The sequence below is a fragment of the Lonchura striata genome, chromosome 26, assembly GCF_050655825.1.
Source record: "Lonchura striata isolate lonStrDom1 chromosome 26, ASM5065582v1, whole genome shotgun sequence".
Lineage (NCBI taxonomy): Eukaryota > Metazoa > Chordata > Aves > Passeriformes > Estrildidae > Lonchura > Lonchura striata.
Window position 1 is genome coordinate 3,158,273 of NC_140728.1, and position 21,121 is coordinate 3,179,393.

Genomic DNA, 21,121 nt, shown 5'->3' on the forward strand with positions numbered 1-21,121 from the left:
AGGCTATCAGTTTTTCTCTGTGCTAATATAGGAAATAATTCACACTCCAGGCGTTGTTCTCTATTTAGTGTTCACACTCCCCTGATAAATCAAATCAGGGATTTTTTTTTTAAATATTTTTTTTTTCTCTCTCTAAAGTGTCTGGAACCACTTGCTCCTTCTCCCCCGCCCTCACCACCTTCAGCCTCTTCTCACTTTTTTTTTTCCCCTCCTTCTCCTTTTAATAAAGTTTCCAAGATAAACCCCTGTGATTTTCCAGCCTGGGAAGTCTAATTTAAGGTGGATTTTCTTGCTTTTTTCCCCCTCCTGTGTGTGTTTAACACCAGCACCGAGGGAAGTGGGAACCTGGCACGTGGCTGAGGGGCTGCAGATTAAGTTTTGCCAGCCATGGGCTCAGCAGGACACTTTAAAAAGTAATTTTTTTTTTTTTCTCCTTGCACTGGGCAGGAGAATCCCCAAAACTTGCCTGACCCAAGGTCCCAACGCCCAGAGACTGCTGCTGATCCAAACCTCCAGGACAAAGAAGAAGCTGCCACGCTCCAGGATGTTGTAAATAAATATATTTTTAATGATTCTTCTTCCATTCCAGTTCATTCTTTTATACATTTATTTATAAAACAGTAGTAAAATTTTTTTAATCAGAGCACAGTGCATTAAAAAAAAAAAAAGAAAAACAAACAAAACTCCCAAAAAGATTTAAAAAAAAAAACCCAGTAATTATAATCCACAACTGTTTACTCACAGCCAGGGGAGACATCTCGTGCTGAGCAGTGGCCGGGCCTTGCCCGTGGGCACCACGAAGCCACAATAATCCGAATTTCCCGTGGGATTTCGTGCCCTGAGCGCCCACCCAGCCCCTCTGGAGGGCTCAGAGCCGTGGCTCTCCCACGCCCCCGGGTCCCCAGCAGGGCCAGGGGTGGCCCTGGAGGGGACAACTGTGTTTCCAGGCACTGATGGCAGCACACAAAGGGTGCCAAGGCCTCCTGTGAACCCCCCGGAGCCCCTTCAGCCCTGCCAGGAGATGCCCTGGACCCTTCCCCAGGTGAGCACCTGGAGCCCCTCCCCTGTCACCCCGTGTCCCCTGGGGTCCCGTCCTGCTCCAGCTCCTCCTCCTCTTCCTCCCCACCTTCTGCACTTCCCCGCACCCTCACGGCCCCAAATCGACCCCTCTGTGGGGCTGTCCCCACCTCCCACCCCAAATCTGCCACCTCGGGGCACCTCTGTGCCCCCAGGACACCCGCTCCAGCATGGGGGGCTCAGTGACCCCCCAGCCCGGCGGGGACAATCACCACGGGGTGACATCTCCTCTGCAGCCTCCTCTCCCTCACTAAACCCACGGGGGATTTTCCATCCTGCCCTTCCCAACTCCCTCCTGGGGAGTCGGGACCCCAAAGCAGCTCCCCAGCACGGAGCCCTGCAGCAAACTGGTGCCACTGGGAAGAGCAAAGCACCCCCGAAATTCCCAGCTCGGGCTTGGCAGCGGGCACAAACCATTCCTTGCAGCTTCATGCCCATGCGTGGGGCAGGACTTGGGAGAAAAATCCCCAAAAACGGGAGTGAAAAACCCTTTTATCCCACCAGGGAAGAGCTGGGGGTGTCCCGGGGACATCTCGGGGTCACCTGGCAGCCTCGCCTGGAGGTTTTGGGGTGGTGGGTGCTGCCCCACAGGGTGGGGGTGGCAGCAGGGGGTCGGTGGAGCATGGACCCCCCCCATTCCAATTCCAGACGTTGTGGAGACCTTCCACACCCACCTGCAGGCGACACCCCCTTAATGAACAGGCGCTAATTAACGCCTTGTCACCCTCCTGAGACCCCGGAGGCGGTGGGTGCTCCCAGCAAGGAGGAGCTGGATGGACTGGGAAGCATCCAGGGGCTGGGGAAGGCTCGGTGGGGATGAAGGATCCCAGAGAAGGCGAGGAGACACCAAGCTGGACACCAAGCAGGACACCAAGCAGGACACCAAGCTGGACACCAAACTGGACACCAAGCTGGCAGCATCGTCCCGGGGGCTCTGGGGAAAGGGGGTGAGGCCAGGAGGGCTCTGCTGAAAGGCAAAGCAGCCCAAACGTCGCTGCCAGGCTGTGGGATCTGAGGGATCTGAGGGATCTGTGGGATCTGAGGGATCTGCAGCCAGGCTGTGGGTTCCACAGCCAGGTTGTGGGATCTGTGAGATCTGCAGCCAGGCTGTGGGATCTGTAGGATCTGTGGGATCTGTGGGATCTGAGGGATCTGCAGCCAGGCTGTGGGATCTGTGGGATCTGTAGCCAGGCTGTGGGATCTGTGGGATCTGTGGGACCTGTGGGACCTGTGGGATCTGTGTGACCTGTGGGATCTGAGGGACCTGTGGGACCTGTGGGATCTGAGGGACCTGTGAGACCTGTGGGATCTGTGGGATCTGTGGGACCTGTGGGATCTGAGGGACCTGTGGGATCTGCACTCAGGCCAGCGCCACGGCGAAGCCAGCAAGGTCCATTCCCCTCTCCTGGCCAAAAGAAGCTGCGAAGGGCACGGCGGCGCCCGACCCGAGCCCCGGTTGCATAGAGAAAGGAACTGCAGGGGAGATCCGGTGCGTGGGGGACGGGCTCCTCCTGCCAGGGGTGTCCTGGGGCTGGCCCGGCCGAGCTGCCCCGGCTGCTCCCCTCACAGCATGTCCGCGTCCTCCATGCTGAAGCTGCTGCGGCGGCTGCTGCCCTTGGAGGCCTCCGGGGACATGGCCGAGAACAAGGGGTCAGAGGCCAGGGGCAGCATCGTGTCCTGCAGCAGCATCAAGTCCAGCTCCTTCTTGGACAGGGACGGGAAGGAAGCGCTGTCTGGAAAACCCTGGGAGCCGTCCTCGAAGCTCAGGCTGTGGGTAAAGTCCAGCTGGTGGTAGGGAGACTGGGGCGGCGCGGGCGGCGCCGGCTGCGGCTGCGATTCGGGGTCCGGCGGCGGCAGCAGCGGCTCCAGGGTCCCCTCGTCCCCACCGGCTTCTTGCTTCACCACCTGCTGAGCCAGCTCGGCCACGTTGACGCCCGAGGGCGAGGAGGTGGGCAGCCCGTGCACGCGTGCCTGCATCTCCAGCTCCTGCCGAGGGGACACAGAGGGGATTTGGGGGGATATCACGCTCGGGGACACGTGTGGAGGTGGCACGGGCTGAGAAGCCCTCAGGGAAGGAGCCCCTGGAAGAGCCGTGGTGATCCGTGCCGAGCTCAGCGCGCTGCAGCGAGCCTCGCGCAGCGGGGTTGTCGCAAGATGCTCCTGGTGACTTCCCAGCCCAAAAACCAGCAGGAGATGCCCCGGCCGTGCCCTCAGCGGGGCAGGAGTGAGGGGCTGGTGGGGCTGGGCTGGGGCAGAGGCAGGGGAGAGCCTGGGGAAGCTCACCTGGATGCGCAGCAGCAGCTGCTTGTTTGCCATCTCCAGGCGCCGCGAGTGATTCTCCAGGTCCCGGGACCTCTGCAGGTCCTTCTGCATCCTCTTGATGTAGTCCACGGACGCCTTCAGGATTGTCCCTTTGTTCCAGCGCACGTCCCTGTCACCCGGGATGGAAAAAGGGATGGAGCTGGGTGCCAGCAGTGTGGCCCCTCACCCCCGCTCCTCCCAAAGAGCCCGCAGTGCTCCCAGGGTACGTACAGGTCGTTGGCTTTGGGGATCAGCATTCCCAGCTCCTTGATGCGGTCGTTGATGTTGAACCTTCGCCGCCTCTCGACTGCGGGCGACAGGAGAGGGATGGAAGTGAGGAGGCAGCAGGAGCAGGGGAGGCTCCGTGTCCCTCCCGCGTGTCCCTCGTGTCCCTCACCCCTCCGTCGTGCCCCAGTGGAACTGGGGAGCCCGGGGTGGGGAAGCTCAGGAGCCAAGCTGCTCCGTCCCTGGCGCAGCAGGTCTGATCTCCGCCGGGAGGACAGCGGGGTGTCTCTGTGCCCCGCCGCGCACAGCCAGGAAGGAGGAGATCAGGGGGGGCTTCCCTGAGAGCCAGCCGGGATGGGAAGGGGGAATAAGGAGGAAGAGCAATGGGGAAAGGCTGTGGGGTCAGGGGAGGGAAAGGAGGAGCTGAACTCACTCAGGTTGTGATTGTCTTTCTTCTGGCGCTCTTTGGCCAGGGCTCGGCTCTCGGCATCTGCAAGAGACCCACGATGTCACCCAGAGGGGACAGGGCTGCACCTGGGCTGGCGCTGCAGCCCCGTACCCCCATGGGGACGGGACAGCCCCGTTCCTGTCCCTGCTCTGGGGCCGGGACACACCTGTGAGTTCTCTCTTCTGGGTGAGGTCGGCGGGGCAGGAGCTGCTGGTGACACCAACGAGCGACGCCGTCACCTGCGGGTCCCCACTGTAGACATTGATGTGGCTGCTGGACATGGGCAGCTGGAAAGCAGAGGGACAGCTGGGTTAGCTCCACACAGGGCTGGGTTAGCTCCACACAGGGCTGGGTTAGCTCCACACAGGGCTGGGTTAGCTCCACACGGGGCTGGGTTAGCTCCACATGGGGCTGGGTTAGCTCCACGTGGAGCTGGGTTAGCTCCATGCAGGGCTGGGTTAGCTCCACACAGGGCTGGGTTAGCTCCATGCAGGAATGGGTTAGCTCCACGCAGGGCTGGGTTAGCTCCACACAGGGCTGGGTTAGCTCCAGGAAGGGCTGGGTTAGCTCCACACAGGGCTGGGTTAGCTCCACACAGGGCTGGGTTAGCTCCATGCAGGGCTGGGCACCGGGCTCACGCCCAGCTGGGCCGGTGGAATTGTCTTCCCAGGTCCTTACAGCAGCTTTCAGCAGAGCAAAAAAGAAAACAGGGGCTTCAAAGGGCACAGCTGATCCCCTGCCATGGCCAACATCTACAGCAGGGCAGGAGAATCACATCTGGGAAGGGCTGGGCGGGATGAACCCCGCTGGGAGGCACGAGCTGCCACACGGATCTGACCCGGACACTGCTCCAAGCTCCTGGCAGGGAAAGCTCCCCTGGCTCTCCATCTCTCCATTCACCCGTGGTCCCTCCCCATGACTCTATCCCACCTCTCCAATTTTTTCAAAGCGTTCCCACCAGTCCTCAAGAAGGACAAAAAGCTGGAGAACTGATTCTTGTGGGTGTTGGTGTCTCCAGGGACCCTGCTGGCTTGAGCTGCCACCAAGGCACCGCTGCAGGTATGTGGCACCAGGTCCCCTCTGTGCCACCTCTGTCGCTGCAGGGACAGGGCTCTGCCACCCCCAGGTCCAGCCCCTTCCTGCCACCCTCCACTCACCGTGTTGGGCATGTGAACTTCGGGGTTCATGTAGCCCAAAACATCATCCAGGCGCATGATGTCATCGATGACCTCATCAAACTGAAAGGGAGAAAAGGACAAAGCGCCCGTGGGCTCCTGTGCCCTTCCCAGCTGTTGGAACTCGAAACGTCTCTCAGATATTTTTAGAGGTTCCAGGCCTTGGTCAGAAGCATTTGAGACCCTGGCAGGCAGCTGCAAACAGCTGTGGTTTTGAGTTTGAGCCATGGAATGAGTTACCAACTTTGGAGGTGGAACAAGCAGTCACAAAGGGTTCGATAGGATAGTAAAAGTAGTTACAAAACAGAGGGGAAATATTTTTGGTATTGTACAGGGGAGTTTTAGCACCTGTACAGGAGGGGTTTTTACTTTGTGCATGGGGGTCAGAAGTTCTAAGATGGAGGAAAGTGGGCTGATCCTGTTCTTCCTCCTTCTTCTTCCTCACCTCCATGTTCTTGGTGATGTTGGCACTCACAAATTGGTTTAGAGTAGAAAAGCACTTTGTAATATAGGTAGTAGGTATTGGGGGAAAACCATAAACATGTAATATGTAATATATCATATAAAAGATAGCAGCAGCCCTGGGTGGAGGGAGAAAAAGACACAGACCGAGAGGATGTCAGGGTGTGTGTGTGCCTCTGCCTGAGCTCTGAGCAAACCACAGCAGCCCCAGAAGAAAATCTTTTAGATAACTTGCAATAAACTGCCTTGAGACTGAACAGCAAGAGCCTGCGCAGTTTTTCTTTGGAATCACGGCTCGGAGGAGGAATTTCACCACCACATGGGGACCCCAGAGCAAGGCTGGGATTCTCACACCGCCCCGGTGCCAGGTGCTCACCTCGCGCTCGGGGTTGGAGCCGATGTTGAGCATGGCCATGGGGCTGTTGGGAGCGCTGTTGCCCGCCGAGGAGGACAGGACGTGGCCGGGCCGGACGCCGCCGCCGCCGGGGGACGCGGCCGGGGGCGGCTTGGGAGAGTGGCTGGCGGGGCTGACGTGGGCAGCGAACTTGTTCCCGTAGGTTTCGGAGAGATACGCCTGCACCTTCTTGTCCCGGGACTTCTGCAGGTGGTAGCTGGTGGGGTTCTCCAGGTAGGACTGCACCTGCGGGGACAAAACCCGGTCAGGGACGCCCGTGGGTTGTCCCAGAGCCGCGCGGGGTGGGGTTGGGGGGACACCGGGGTACCTTGAGGACCTCTCCAGGCACGGGCGGTGGGGACTGGAAGTGGACGGGGGTGTTGATGGCGGGGCTGGAGGCCACGGGCATGCGCTGCTGCTGCATGTAGCTCATCATCATCTGCTGCTGCGCCCGCTCCCGCTCCGCCTCCTGCTGCGCCTGCTGCTTCATCAGCTCCATCCGCAGCCCGATGCGCGACGCCATGGCGGCGCGCGGGGCGGGCGGCCGCCGGCACCAGGCTCGCCCTGCCGGGAGGACACGGCGCGTCAGCCACGGCCCCGCGCGGCGGGGAAACCGAGGCACCAGAGGGAAACTGAGGCACAAAGAGGGAAACTGAGGCACGGAAACTGAGGCACTGAGAGGGAAACTGATGCACCGACAGGGAAACTGAGACACCGAGAGGGAAACTGAGGCATGGAGAGGGAAAATGAGGCATGGAGAGGGACACTGAGGCACCGAGAGGGAAAACGAGGCACCAGAGGGAAACTGAGGCACTGACAGGGAAACTGAGGCACCGACAGGGAAACTGAGACACAAAGAGGGAAACTGAGGCACCGAGAGGGAAACTGAGGCATGGAGAGGGAAAACGAGGCATGGAGAGGGAAAACGAGGCACCAGAGGGAAACTGAGGCACGGAAACTGAGGCACCAAGAGGGAAACCGAGGCACCAGAGGGAAACTGAGGCACAAAGAGGGAAACTGATGCACCGACAGGGAAACTAAGGCATGGAGAGGGAAACTGAGGCACCGAGAGGGAAACTGAGGCACGGAAACTGAGGCACTGAGAGGGAAACTGATGCACCGACAGGGAAACTGAGGCACAGAAACTGAGGCACTGAGAGGGAAATTGATGCACCGACAGGGAAACTGAGGCATGGAGAGGGAAACTGAGGCACACAGAGGGAAACTGAGGCACTGAGAGGGAAACTGAGGCACGGAGAGGGAAACTGAGGCACGGAAAGGAAAACTGAGGCTCTGAGAGGGAAACTGAGGCACGGAGAGGGAAACTGAGGCACGGAGAGACATCCCAGAGCGCTCACACCAGCTCGTGACTAAGAAGGATCACCCCAGGGCTGGCTGCATGGCTCTGCTCCTGTCACGCAGCGGGAGGACCTGGTCCCCACCACCCAACCTGGCTGTGAGACCCCCCTCACCCCCTGCCAGCTGTGTCCTTACAGAAAACTGGGATGAGAAAGTCAAAAGCACCCCCAGGAAGCTCTAGAGAAGGGAAACTCTCGGATGAGGATGAGGATGGGGATGAGGATGGGGATGAGGATGAGGATGAGGATGGGGATGAGGAAGGGTGGCCAGAGCTGGGATTGACAAGGAGAGGAAGGAGATTAGGGTCTGGCAGGACGGGAACCCCCACGGAGCACCGCGCACTCACCCCGGAGCCACTTCCCAAACTCGGCAGAGCCCAGAACGAGCCCGGGAGCGAAAGGGAAAGAGAAAGCGAGGGCAGGGCAGGAAGAAAAGGCCCGGCGGGTGCCAGGAGCCGGGGGCAGCTGGAAGCAAAGCCCGGCCCGGGCGCGGGGCGAACAAGGCGGGCTCTGTGCGGGAGCCGCACGCCAGCGCGGGCACGGGGGCACCGCGCCCGGCACAGAGCGGCCCTTGTTCCCCGGGACAAAGGGGACGGCGGAGGGTGGGGGATGCCGGGGCTCGGGGAGCCGCCCCAGTCCCCAGGGATCTCCACGGAGCCGATTTCCCACGCGGGGATGGGATGTGGGAGGTGCTGCGGGGCTCCGGAGCGCAGCAGCAACAGCATCCTGTGCATCCTCACAGCATCATCCCGTGCATCCTCACAGCAGCAGCATCATGTGCATCCTTGCAGCAGCATCACCCCATGCACCCTTGCAGCATCACCCCGTGCATCCTCACAGCATCACCCCGTGCATCCTCACAGCATCACCCCGTGCATCCTCACAGCAGCATCCTGTGCACCCTTGCAGCAGCATCCAGTGCATCCTCACAGCATCATCCCATGCACCCTTGAAGCATCACCCCATGCACCCTTGCAGCATCACCCCCTGCATCCTTGCAGCATCACCCCGTGCATGCCCGCAGCATCACCCCATGCATCCTCACAGCATCACCCGTGCATCCCCACACCGGAGGCAAAGGAGAAGCTGCGAGGGGAAGGGGCAGGGAGGGGAACAGAGAAATCCGGAGGGTTTTGCTGCTCAATGCGAGCTCAGGGACGGAGGCGCCTCGGCAGCCACCCGGAGCCGGTGCCACGCCTTCCCCGGAGGGGAAACGAAATCAAGGCAGCGGCAAGGGCTGACAGCGCTCCAGAGCAGCTACTGAGCATCCAGGGGAAGGGAATTAATGAGCCACGGTGGGTGGCCCCAGGGGCATGGGAGCCCGGAGCCGGGGATGCGCCAACAGCCCTGGAGGGATGAGAAATGGAACCCCGGAGAAGACCCCAGGGAGAGCCCCCGGAGGATGCAACAAGGCTGAATTACGGGGGAAACCCAGGCTGATGCCCACGGGGGATGCACAACCCCAAACCAAGGCTGAATTACGGGGGAAACCCAGGCTGATGCCCACGGGGGATGCACAACCCCAAACATGAAGGGAAGGGCGAGGGAGAAGGGCTGGCACCCGTGGGTGTCACAGGAAGGGTGCCAAGGCACAGCCACCCACAACACAGCACCCACTGAGCCCTGCTGGCCCCCTGCCACCACCCAGCCCGGCTGCAGGAGCCCCCCAAAAAACGGGGGTGGGAGAGGCAAAAGCTCCCGAGAAGAGCTGTAGAAGAGAGGATGAGGGTGAGGAAGGGTGGGGAAATCAGGTCAGGTTTAAAATAACCCCTTTGGTTCTGCTCGGCTTCCCCCCCAGCCCCCAAAATGCTGAGCAGCTTCTGCTTTCGCTGTGAGTCAGCCCCGGCAGGAGGGCGGCAGAGGGACAGGATGGGGACATGGGCCCACGTCCCACCCTGGGGACACATCCCAGCCTCCCCTGATCCATGGGGAATGGCAGCTCTGGCCTGTAATTCCTGGGAAGTCACCCCATGGTTCTCCCACTGAACCAGAGCGATCCCAGCACCAGTGGGAGCTCCAGACTGGTTCTTACTGGGAGAGCCCAGGCTAGCCTTGTCCATGGAGGCTGCAACACCCACAAAAAAATCAATTCTCCAGCTTTTTCCCCCCTTTGAGGACAGCTGGGAACACTTTGAAGAAGCTGGAGGGGCAGGAGAGGGAGGGAACAAGGGTGGGGAGATAGAAAAATCAGGAGAGGTTTCCCAGGCTCATCCTGGTGGGACGCCTGGAGTGGGACACGCAGCAGTTGGGAAGGGGACGGAGGGGTGGAAAATCAGGGAAAATCCGGATGATCCCAGCCCCTCTCCAGAGCTGACTCCGCTTTTCCAGCCCGGAGGAGCACAGGAGAAGTTCTCCAGCAGCACCCCCAGCGCCAGGGCAGGGCTGGAGCCAGGGAATGCATCTCCCAAAAAATGTCTGCGCTGCTGCTCAGCACCCGCTTATTTCTGGCCCTTCCTCAGTTTCCCTTCGGGCTGTTGTACCAGCAAGAACCCAAGGCCCAGATGGTGGCACTGGTGGTGGCCCAGATGGTGGCACTGGTGGTGGCCCCGATGGTGGCACTGGTGGTGGCCCCGATGGTGGCATTGGTGGTGGCCCCGATGGTGGCACTGGTGGTGGCCCTGATGGTGGCACTGGTGGTGGCTCCAGCTGGAGGGTCCCCAGAGCTGCTGCAGCCCCCCCAGCACTGCACAGAGCCCCGAGCTGTCCCCCAGCCCTGCGGGGCTGTGACAGCCACTGGTGGTGTGGGGACATCTGCAAGGACATCTATGGGGACACCTGCAGGGACACCTGAGGGGACACCTTTGGGGACATCTATGGGGACACCTCAGGGGACACCTGCAGGGACACCTGAGGGGACACCTGAGGGGATACCTGAGGGGACACCCCCCTTCGATGCCCGGGGGCCAGGCTGGTGACAGAGCCACTGCCCGGGTGCCACTGAAGGGACACCCCACCCGCAGGAGCCACAGCCGTGTCCCCAGGCCCAGGTGTGTCCCCAGGCCCAGGTGTGTCCCCAGGCTCAGGTTTGGCCGAGAAACCCAAACTGCCCCGGGGCAAATTCCAGATTCAGCCCGGGGATCGCCTTACCCTGCCAGGGGAGGTGGCACCGGGCACCCCTGCGAGTGCCACACACCTCCTGCCACCCGAGTGCCACCCCTGAGTGCCACACGCCTCCTGCCACCCCTGTGAGACCCCCAGTCACTGCAGCCCCCCGCCCCTCCTGTGTTTCATTCCCCGCTCCACCGGGGCCGTTCAGGAGTGGAAAATCCCATCAGCAGCTCCAGGCAGGAGTGGGGACACTGGGGACAGGGCAGGGACCTTGTGCCCACCCAGAGCCCCTCTGGGCTGGCACCGAGGGGCAGCGAGAAGGAAAAGGAGAAGAAAGAAGTGAAACCAGCTCTGCTGCTCGCCCGGCCCAGCCTCCCCTTCCTCCTCCTCCTCCTCCTCCTCCCTCCCTTCCTTCCGTGGGTTTCGTTCCCAAACCGGGCCGGGGAGGGACAGGGGGTGGCACGGAGGGACACCAGGGACCCCAGCCCAGGGTTTGCTCTGATGTCACCGAGCTGTCACCTCATCACACACCACAGAACCAGCCCAGGCGTGTCCCAGCCTGGGGACGGGCTCTGCTGCCACCCTGCTGTGTGGGGACAGGGGACAGCGGGGCTGGGGTGCAGAGCAGGGGGGCTGGGGGACACTGCAGGGGCCAGCAGGTCACAGAGGGGTTTGGGGACCCTGCAGGTGCTAGAGGGGTTTGGGGACACTGAAGGTTTCAGGTCACAGAGGGGTTTGGGGACCCTGCAGATGCCACCAGGTCACACAGGGTTTGGGGACAATGCAGGTTTCAGGTCACAGAGGGGTTTGGGGACCCTGCAGGTACCACCAGGTCACACAGGGTTTGGGGACAATGCAGGTTTCAGGTCACAGAGGGGTTTGGGGACCCTGCAGGTGCCAGGGCCACCAGGTCACAGCTCCCCCTCTCTCGGGGCCAGCCTCATGTTCCTCATTTTCAGCAGCCACGTGGGGTGCAGGGCGGGGGGAAGTCGCAAAAAAAAAAAAAACTCCTTCAAACCTGCTTGTTTTTGGGTTTTTTTTTTGGTTTTTTTTTTTTTTTTTTTTGTCACTGCAGCACAGGAGCAACAGGGCTGAGAAAAAGGAAAACACTGAAGCAGCCACTGCCAGCGGGGCCAGGGGACAGGGCTGGCTGTGCTCCCCTGGGGACACCCCTGTGAATGCAGGGGGGCAAAAGCTGTCCCTTGTCACTCCAGGGGATGTGGCAGGGACCCCTCACCCTCTGCACCGAATTACAGGTGGAAAAGAGGCTGGAAAAGGCAAAGCTGGGGGAGCTGACAGGAAAATGGAGAGAGAAAAGGAACTGGAATGCCAGGACAAAGGGGAATGGCTCCCACTGCCAGAGGGCAGGGATGGATATTGGATAAGGAATATTGGGATATTGGGAAGGAATTGTGCCCTGGGAGGGTGGGGGGAGCAGGGATGGAATTCCCTGGATCCCTGGGAGCGTCCAAGGCCAGGCTGGACGGGGTTTGGAACCACCTCAGTGTCCCTGCCCGTGGAATGAGCTGAGCTTTGAGGTCCCCCAGCGCTGTGATCACAGCTCAGCAGTGCCTGGGATCCCTGCAGTGCTCCCAGCTGGGTGGCAATGCCACAGGGACACCCCGAGGTGCTCTGTCCCCCAGCACCACTGTGATCACAGCTCAGCAGTGCCTGGATCCCTGCAGAGCTCCCAGCTGGGTGGCAATGCCACAGGGACACCTGTGTGACAGTGCTGGGGACACCCCGAGGTGCTCTGCCCCACATCCCTGTGCTCCCTCTGGGGACAGGCAGAGCCAGGCCAGGCCCTGCCCGGCTGGGACCAGCCCCTGGGGCACCCACCCAGCCTGGCAAGGCCACCTCGGGGTGACCGATGGCCTGACAGGGCACCCTCGGTGCCAGGGCTTGGCTCAGCTCCTGGGGATGCCCGCGGTGGGCAGCAGGACAGGGGCTTCCTGCAGGACCCCTCCCCACGGATGGGCAAACCTGGCAGCAGGGCCACCCTTGGGCAAACCTGGCAGCAGGGCCACCCATGGGCGCCCTGAGCCTACAGCGACACCGGCCAGAGGCTCCGGAGAGCCCACCCAGCCTCCGGGATGGAGCAGGGTGGGAAAACAGCAGGAAAAGCCCGTTTCCAACCCCAGAGAGCAGCAATGTGGGATGGGGAGAGCATCACCCACCCTGGAGCTGTGTGGGGAGACCTGGGAACCATCCCAGCCCCACCCAAAGGTTCCTTCCACCTGGAGCTGTGTGGGGCAGAGCTCTTGGGACCCCTGGGAACCATCCCAGCCCCATCCAAACACTCCTTCCACCAGGAGCTGTGTGGGGCAGAGCTCCTGGGACCCCTGGAAACCATCCCAGCCCCATCCAAAGGTTCCTTCCACCAGGAGCTGTGTGGGGCAAGGTTCTTGGGACCCCTGGGAACCATCCCAGCTCCATCCAGAGGCTCCTTCCACCCTGGAGCTGTGTGGGGATCCTTCGGTGGTGAGCTCAGGGACCCCTGGGAACCATTCCAACCCCATCCAAAGGTTCCTTCCACCCTGGATCTGTGTGGGGCAGAGCTCCTGGGACCCCTGGGAACCATCCCAGCCCCACCCAAAGGTTCCTTCCACCCTGGAGCTGTGTGGGGATCCTTGGGTGGTGAGCTCAGGGACCCCTGGGAACCATCCCAGCCCCATCCAAACACTCCTTCCACCCTGGAACTGCGTGGGGCAGAACTCCTGTGACCCCTGGGACCCACCCCAGCCCCACTCAGAAGCTCCTTCCCCACACTGCCAGCCCTTCCCCACACTCCCAGCCCTTGCCCACACTGCCAGCCCTGCGAGGCACAAGGAGCAGGCAGAGGAGGGGCTTGGCAGAGCCAGGCCGGGGTCAGTTGACAGGCACTGAGTCACCAGGACTGTTTTTAGCCCCGGCATGTCAGCAACGTGCAGGGGGACGTTGTTAACAGGCGCTGGGTCAGAGGCCAAATGTTTTCCCAAATGTTTTCCCTGCCCGGCGTTAAACACCGAGGGATCCCACACGGGGGAAAAAACATGAACAGGGCTGGCCCCAAACAGCCAGGTAAGCCTGGCCCACCCAGCAGGGGTCAGGGAATGGGTGGAGGGAGCAGCATCAGGCTCTGCTTGGTGTCCTTTGTGTCAGTGAATCAACAGGGTCCGTAAAAAACCTTTCCCTTGGTGGTGGCAAGGTGTGGGAAGGAGATCACACTAGGCTTGGCAGCTATTAAGGGGTTAATAACACACACACAGCCTTGTTCTGGTGTCTCTCCATCCCAAAAAATAGTCTCTTTTACCCCCAAAAAACCCACACAGCTAAGGGATGGCTGCTGAGCATCACCCAGCAGGGTTGGAGAGGCAGGGGGACCCCCGGGACCCCCCAAACAGAGGGGCCAGACCCTCCAAAGCCGGGCAGAGCCCTGCTGGAAACATCCCTGTCCGACTGACCCGGCTGGGAATTCGCAGCCCCTGCCCCCTCCACGGCAGCAATTAAAAATAAAAGTGTGAACAGGCAGGAGGATGGGCTCCGGCACCAGCCCGGTGATTAATCGCGACACAGGAGGGGACCCGGTGACCTTGGGAGGGACACGCGGGCTCCAGGTCCTGCTGCACATCCCGGCAAAGAAAAAGGAAAACCCCGGCCCGGGGTCACTCCGGGCGATTTGGGTGTTGGCCTTTTGAAATAAGCGCATAAATGAGCAATCGGGGGAACTGGCAGGACCTGGGATCCAGCCCAGACACCACACCCGCTCCAAAATCCTAGAAACCATCCCAGGAAGGGGGGAGAAATCATGCCAGAAAGTGGGGAGAAATTATCCCAGAAAGGGAGCAGAAATCATCCCAGAAAAGGGGCAGAAAACATTCCATAAAGTGGGAAGAAATCATCCCAGAAAGGGGGGAGAAATCATCCCAGAAATTGGAGAGAAACTACCCATAAAGTGGGGAGAAATCATCCCATAAAGTGGGGAGAAATCATCCCAGAAATTGGAGAGAAACTACCCATAAAGTGGGGAGAAATCATCCCAGAAAGTGGGCAGAAATCATCCCAGAAAGGGGGGAGAAATCATCCCAGAAAGGGGCCAGAAATCATCCCAGAAAGTGGGGAGAAATCATGCAAGAAAGGGGGCAGAAATCATCCAAGAAAGGGGGGAGAAATTATCCCAGAAAAGGGACAGAAATCATCCCAGAAAGTGGAGAGAAACCACCCATGAAGTGGAGAGATATCATCCCAGAAAAGGGGCAGAAATCATCCCATAAAACAGGGAGAAAACACCCATAAACTGGCACCAGAACCAGCCCAGGAGCTCCGGGCGCCCCAAGCCCAGGGTGCCACCTGCCACCAGCACAAGGTGACAGCGGCCACCCCCTGCCACCCTCCCCGTGCCAGAGGCACTCCCAGCGCCACCTCCATCCCTCCCTCGGGGCTCCATGCTGCTGCAAGGAGGTAATATTTATAAATATTTATAAATACTCCCTGTCCAGCCCGGCGGAGGCAGAGCTCGTGTAACCAGGGCCGACAGCTTCAGGATTAAACAAATTTGGGACAGCCCCTGCCTTGCCCCCCTGGCATCGCCTGCCGTGCCCGGCGCTGCTCACCCGCTCCGGAGGGGTTTGTGCTGTGCCCTCCTCGCTGCCAGGCTCGGCTTTCCTGCTCCCTGAAGGTCAAACTGCTCCCTCGGAGCCCCCGCTGCCAGCCCAGCCCCTGGCCTGGCACCTCTCCCGGGCACGTCGCTCTGCTCGGAGCCCTGCAGGAGCCCAGAGGGGTTTTTTTTGGGATTTCTCCTTCGCCTGCCCCGAATTTATCCAAAATGCTCAACTGGCACCCAGCTCCCTCCTCACCTGGCAGCAGGGAAATGCTGGACAGTGTGTGCCAGGGTGGATGCAGCCCCCTTTCCTCCCTCATTTCCTCCAGAATATTCCCAGCCCCAAAATCACCTGGCAGCGGGGAAATGCTGGACAGTGTGTGCCAGGGTGGATGCAGCCCCCTTTCCTCCCTCATTTCCTCCAGAATATTCCCAGCCCCAAAATCCCCAGGGCACATCCTTGGGCAGGAGCCAGCGCTGCTGCCCTCGTTTGTTCCTGGGGCTCCAGGAACCCCCCCTGGCCGGGAGTTTCAGGTTTTTCCGGAATTTGCACCCATTTATCCAAAGGAGGGGAGCCAGGCAGAGCTCAGGGTGTGGGGAGGTTGTCTGGAGCCAAAAGCGCTCCGAGGAAAGGTGACAAAACTCCGGGGGCAATTCCTAGAAGAGGCTTTAAAGATAAGGTGGCACAACCCCCAGGGACATTTGGGGAGACCTTGAACCCTTCCCAGGTGAGCCCGGCCAGGTGATCCCACCCAGCACCCGCTGCAAATCATCCCACGGCGCCCATCCCAGTGCTCCTGCAGCACCCCCCTCCCCAAAAAAAACCCCCAGAACTGCCCCTGGGCCTCCGGAGATGGAGCATCCCCCACTCCCAGTTTCCTCAGCCTCCCAGGAAGGTGAGGAGCAGCACCCAGAGCTCATCCAGGACTCCCCATCCTGGGAATTCCTGGGAATTCCACCTCAGGGAACCCCGATGCACAGGCAGATCCGCAGGGAAAACCTGCTCCAAGCACAAGGCAAGTGCCAGGAGGAGGGACAGGAATTTGGAAGGGATAAGGGAAGAGCCACCAGGGCTCAGGAGGAAAAAAAGATGGAATTCTTGGGAATTCCACGTCAGGGAACCCACACAGCTTGGAAAAGCTCATGGAGGTGGTGCCACCACAGGAAGGCCACCACAGGGCAGTGACAGCACAGCTGGGGTGGTCAAACACCCAGCGCTGGCTCCCTGGGATCCTCCTGGGATCCTCCTGGGATGCTCCTGGGATCCTCCTGGGATCCTCCTGGGATCCTCCCGGGATCCCTCACAGCAAACAGGGCTCTGGGAAGTTGTCACAGAGCTGCCACCAGCAGCCACAGGGACATGTGGTGGCACTGCCAGCCCCACGCCCAGGACACTGCTGCTGGCCCCTGGCCACTTCCCCTTTGTCCGGGATATGGGATAACCCCAAAACTTACAAAACAGCTCCCCTGAGGCGAGCCCAGCTCGAGGTGCCCTCTAAAGCCACCCCAAAATCTCCAGATGGGAGTTTCTGTCCCCACAGAGGGGACGGGCATGTGGCAGCTCCATCCCTGCCATCTACGCCCCGAGGAAGAAGGGAGAAACATCAATCCAGGGGTGGGATCCCATCACATCAGACCCCGGCACTCCAGGACACGAGGATGTGTTTTTCCTCACCACTGTGGATTTTTTGGGGGGAACACGAGGATGTTTTTCTCCTCAGCACTGTGAGGTTTTTTGGGGGGACACGAGGATGTTTTTCCCTCAGCACTGTGGATTTTTTGGGGGGACACCCTCAGCACTCCAGGACACGAGGATGTTTTTCCCCACCACTGTGGATTTTTTGTGGGGGACACGAGGACGTTTTTCCCCTCACCACTGTGGGTTTTTCGGGGGGGACACAAGGATGTTTTTCCCCTCACCACTGTGGATTTTTCGGGGGGCACATGAGGACCTTTTTCCCCTCACCACTGTGGATTTTTTGTGGGGCACACGAGGACCTTTTTCCCCTCAGCACTGTGGATTTTTTGTGGGGTACACGAGGATGTTTTTCCGCTCACCACTGTGGGTTTTTCGGGGGGGACACCCCCAGCGTGGCCTCCCCAGCCCCATTTCCCAGTTTGTTTTCAGGCCACCCCACCCTCAGCCCTGGGCATGTCCCACCACATCATCCCAAGGGGCTCTTCCCATTTCCCGCAGCACTTCCAGGCAAACAGGGAAGCCAGGGCAGGGCAGGGGGGGGACCAGGAACACGCTGGGCGCCCACGAAGCGCGGAAAAAGCAATAAAATCCCTGGCTGGGATAAGCAATAAAATCACGGCTCCATCCCAAACACCCGGATGCTGGATGGCCCCGCTGCAGCCAGCTCCACCCCGGCGCAGCTCGCAGTTTCCTACTGATAAGGTCGGGCAGGCAGGGGCCGGCATCCCTCGGAAAACAACACAAAAACCACAAAAAAACCCACAAAAACCACGCGGGGCCGGCATCCCTCGGGAAGCAAAGCCAGCATCCCTCGGGAAGCCAAGCCAGCATCCTTCGGGAAGCCAAGCCAGCATCCCTCGCAAAAGCACCTGCTGGTCTGACCCCCCCCCCAAATCCAATCTGGGTGTTCCCTCAAACCCAGGCACCCCAAATCCCAAATCCCCAGCGCTCCCCAGCTCGGTTTGGCACGCTGGATGCCTCCTGCAGCAGGTGAGCGAGCACAGGCTGGGAGAAACCAGCTCCATGGGCAGCTCGGGCCGGAGCAGCCGTGCATGAAGCCAAGCAAACATGGCAGGAAAGTACAGAGGAAGGGGGGGGAAAAGAAAAAATAACCCCCCCAAACCCTCCCTTCGCTGCCTGCCGGACTCTGTTATATAAAAAACACCAACTCCCCCCCGTGCCCCAAGCGCTGGGATTCCTGGAAACGAGCCCTGCTTTCCCCGGACTCGCACCGGCTTATTTATTTATCTTACACCAGCACAATAACCACCAGATTTTCTTCGTGTTTCTTTTTTTTTTTTTTTTTTTTTTTTTTGTGTGTGTTTTTGTTTTTGTTCTTTTTTTTAAGGAAATTTCCCCCATCATCTGACTGCCCCCAAGCTCTGGGGGGCTGCGTAATCTTTTCCTGCCTCGCAATTAATTCGTGAATGTAATTAATCGGTGGCTGAAGGTTCGGGGCAGCCCCTCTATTCCCTCCCCAAATTCCCTGGGAGAGGCCGGGGGGACACGCTGCGTACCCTCTTGGTGACCCCCCCAAAAAAGCCGTGTGACACGAGGGATCCCAATTTTCCCATCATTTCACACCCCAAAAGGGCTCCCCACTTTGCGTCCCCCAAACCGGGGGGTGCCAGGGACCCCCCGGGTGCCCCGAAGCATCCGTGCCTCAGTTTCCCCACGCGTGGCGCACCGTGTTCGGGGGGGTTCTCGATGGGAAAGGCGACTCGAGCTGGTCCCCCCGAGCTGCCGGGGGGCTCGCACCCCCCGGGACCACCGGATTTTGGGAGGAGGCGCCGGGACGAGCTGCTGGAGACCCCCAAAACCCCCTCGCCCCGCAGCGGCCGCGCTGGAGCCTCCGGGGGCCGCTGCCGGGGGCGAGGGAGGCGCGGATTTGGGGGGGGAAACGATTATTTACACAAAATAAGGGCGAAAAAAAGCAACTACGAGTTCAAAGCGCCCCGGGATGGCGCAGGACAGGGGGGAGCACCCCAAAACCCCCCCAAAAGTGGGCTCCGAGCCGAGGGGGCTCCGCTGCGTGGCTGCCGAGCCCCCCCGCCCCGGGGACCCCCGGGACCCCCGGCCCGCACTCACCGCAGGGGAACGGGGAGGACACGAAGGGGTTCGGCTCCGCTCGGCTCCGCTCGGGTCTCTTCGGCCTCGCTCGGCTGCTCTCGGCTCGGCTCGGTTCGGCCCCTCGGCTCTGCTCAGCTCAGTTCGGCCCCGCTCGGGTCGGTTCGGCTGCGCTCGGTTCGGCTCCTCGGCTCAGTTCGGCCCCGCTCGGCTCGGCTCGGCTCGGCCCGGTCCGGCTGAACTCCTCGGCCGGGCTCGGCGCAGTCCGGCCCGGTGGGGCTCGGCACGGTCCGACTGCACTCCTCGGCCGGGCTCGGCTCAGTTCGGCCCCACTCGGCTCGGCTCGGCCCGGTTGGGCTCGGCACAGTCCGGTTGGGCTCCTCGGCCGGGCTCAGCGCAGTCCGGCCCGGTTTGGCTCGGCTCGGCCCGGTTGGGCTCGGCACGGTCCGGCTGAACTCCTCGGCTGGGCTCGGCGCAGTCCGGCCCGGTTTGGCTCGGCTCGGCCCGGCTGGGCTCGGCACGGTCCGGCTGAACTCCTCGGCTGGGCTCGGCGCAGTCCGGCCCGGCGGGGCTCGGCTCGGCCCGGCTCGGCCCCGTGCCGAGGGAGGGCAGCAGCAGCGCCCGCCCGGCCCGGCGCGGCCCGGCCCGTTCCGCTGCCCTCGCCGCGCTCCGCCGGCCCCGGGCACGCCGGGAGCGGCAGCCGCGCCTGCTGGGACTTGTAGTCCCCGCCCGGCCCGGCCGGAGCTCGGCGCTTTCCTGCCCTGAAAACGGGAGCGCGTCCTCCCCAAAAACGTTGGGTTTTTTTTTCCCTAAAGTGAGTGTTTCCACCCCAAAAACGTGGATGGGGTGGGAGGTGAAGGCAGCGCTGTGTTCGGGTTGTGCGGTCCCGTGAGCAAGGATGGTGCATCCCTTTTCCTCAGGAACACAGGGGGATCACGGAGCTCCTTGCACCGGGATCCTGCATCCCTTTGGACCAGGGTCCTGCATCCCTTTGGACTGGGACCACACGGGAATTGTGGAGCTCCTTGCACTGGGATCCTGCATCCCTTTGGACTGGGATCACAGAGGGATTTTGGAGCTCTTTGCACTGGGATCCTGCATCGCTGTGGACTGGGATCACACAGGAATTGTGGAGCTCCTTGCACTGGGATCCTGCATCCCTTTGGACCAGGATCCTGCATCCCTTTGGACTGGGATCACACAGGAATTGTGGAGCTCTTTGCACTGGGATCCTGCATCCCTTTGGACTGGGACCACACGGGAATTGTGGAGCTCTTTGCACTGGGATCCTGCATCCCTTTGGACTGGGATCACAGAGGGATTTTGGAGCTCTTTGCACCAGGATCCTGCATCCCTGTGGACAGGGACCACATGGGGATCGTGGAGCTCCTTGCAGCAGGGTTCCACCACTCCTTGCACCACGACCCTACATCTGGTTGTGGCCGTGGCGGGGCAGCAATGGCCTCGAGGCATGGGGGGCTTTGTCCCCAACCCTCAGGCTCTGCGGTGTGCCAGGGAAGCCGTGCCAGGAGATTTGGGGTGGGAGGGACTGGGAACAGGAGGGGGCAGTGGGGACCCCGGGGCACCTCGAGTCCCCAGGTGACCCTGTCACCTCCCCGCCTGTGGCCACAGGATGGGCTTTCAGTGGCCAGGATCGTCCTGCTGGCAGGTTGGGCTGGAAACAGCGGATTTTTGAGGTGGCCACGTGCCATGGGTAATGTCCTGCATCTCCTGAGCATCACCCACACTGGACCCCAAGGACAGCTTCAGGTCATCCCTGGGCACCCTGCACCATCCCAGTCCATCTGATCCTGCACCCAGCAGCTCCTCTGGGGGCCATCCGCACCTCAAGCACCTCAAATACCTCCTCCCCACCCTCCGTGGAGGCTGCAGCCAGGAGTTTTACCCCTGGAGAACAATCCCAGGGTGTTCTCCTCAGCCTGAGCAGTTTTGGCTTTAATCCCTGATTTAATCCCTCCTTTATTTGCAGGTACAGGTGAGCAAGTCCCCCTTGGGAAAAAAGAACCCCCCCAAGGAGCCTGGAGCTGTTCACAGGCAGCTCCTCCTGCTCCAAACTGGTTCCAAAGCCTCCAGCCAGGGCTCAGCCTGGAATTCTCCCACCCATCCCCACCCTCAGGCCCTTCATCTTCACTCCTACCTGCCCACAAACCCTTCCTCCTCATCCCCAGACCCCTCATCTTCATCCCCGCCTGCCCCCAGACCCCTCATCCTCATCCTCACCCCCAGATTTCTCATCCTCACCCCCACCTGCCCCCAAACCCCTCATC

The 21,121-nt window shown here is 60.9% G+C and overlaps 1 protein-coding gene across 6 annotated transcripts; it reads right to left on the reverse strand.

Moving 5' to 3' along the window:
- Window positions 1–545: 545 nt before the first annotated feature.
- TFEB (transcription factor EB) lies at window positions 546–19,460 on the reverse strand. 6 transcript variants are annotated; one of them, XR_014950155.1, is made up of 10 exons: window positions 18,855–19,424; window positions 6,411–6,646; window positions 6,065–6,328; window positions 5,209–5,289; window positions 4,218–4,338; window positions 4,037–4,093; window positions 3,610–3,685; window positions 3,361–3,538; window positions 2,405–3,063; window positions 546–2,314 (listed from the first exon to the last, which is right to left on the reverse strand). XR_014950155.1 is itself a non-coding variant. In XM_085561220.1 (10 exons), exons 3-10 carry the CDS (start codon window positions 6,603–6,605, stop codon window positions 2,641–2,643), a joined length of 1,395 nt encoding a protein of 464 aa, XP_085417346.1. In that variant the 5' UTR covers window positions 6,606–6,646; window positions 15,081–15,229; window positions 18,855–19,425; the 3' UTR covers window positions 2,348–2,640. The 6 variants fall into 6 exon arrangements, 4 of the variants coding, with proteins under 4 accessions (XP_085417346.1, XP_077645167.2, XP_077645165.2 ...); XR_014950154.1 differs by having other exon boundaries at window positions 546–2,341; XM_085561220.1 differs by lacking the exon at window positions 546–2,314 and adding an exon at window positions 15,081–15,229 and having other exon boundaries at window positions 2,348–3,063; window positions 18,855–19,425.
- Window positions 19,461–21,121: the final 1,661 nt, after the last annotated feature.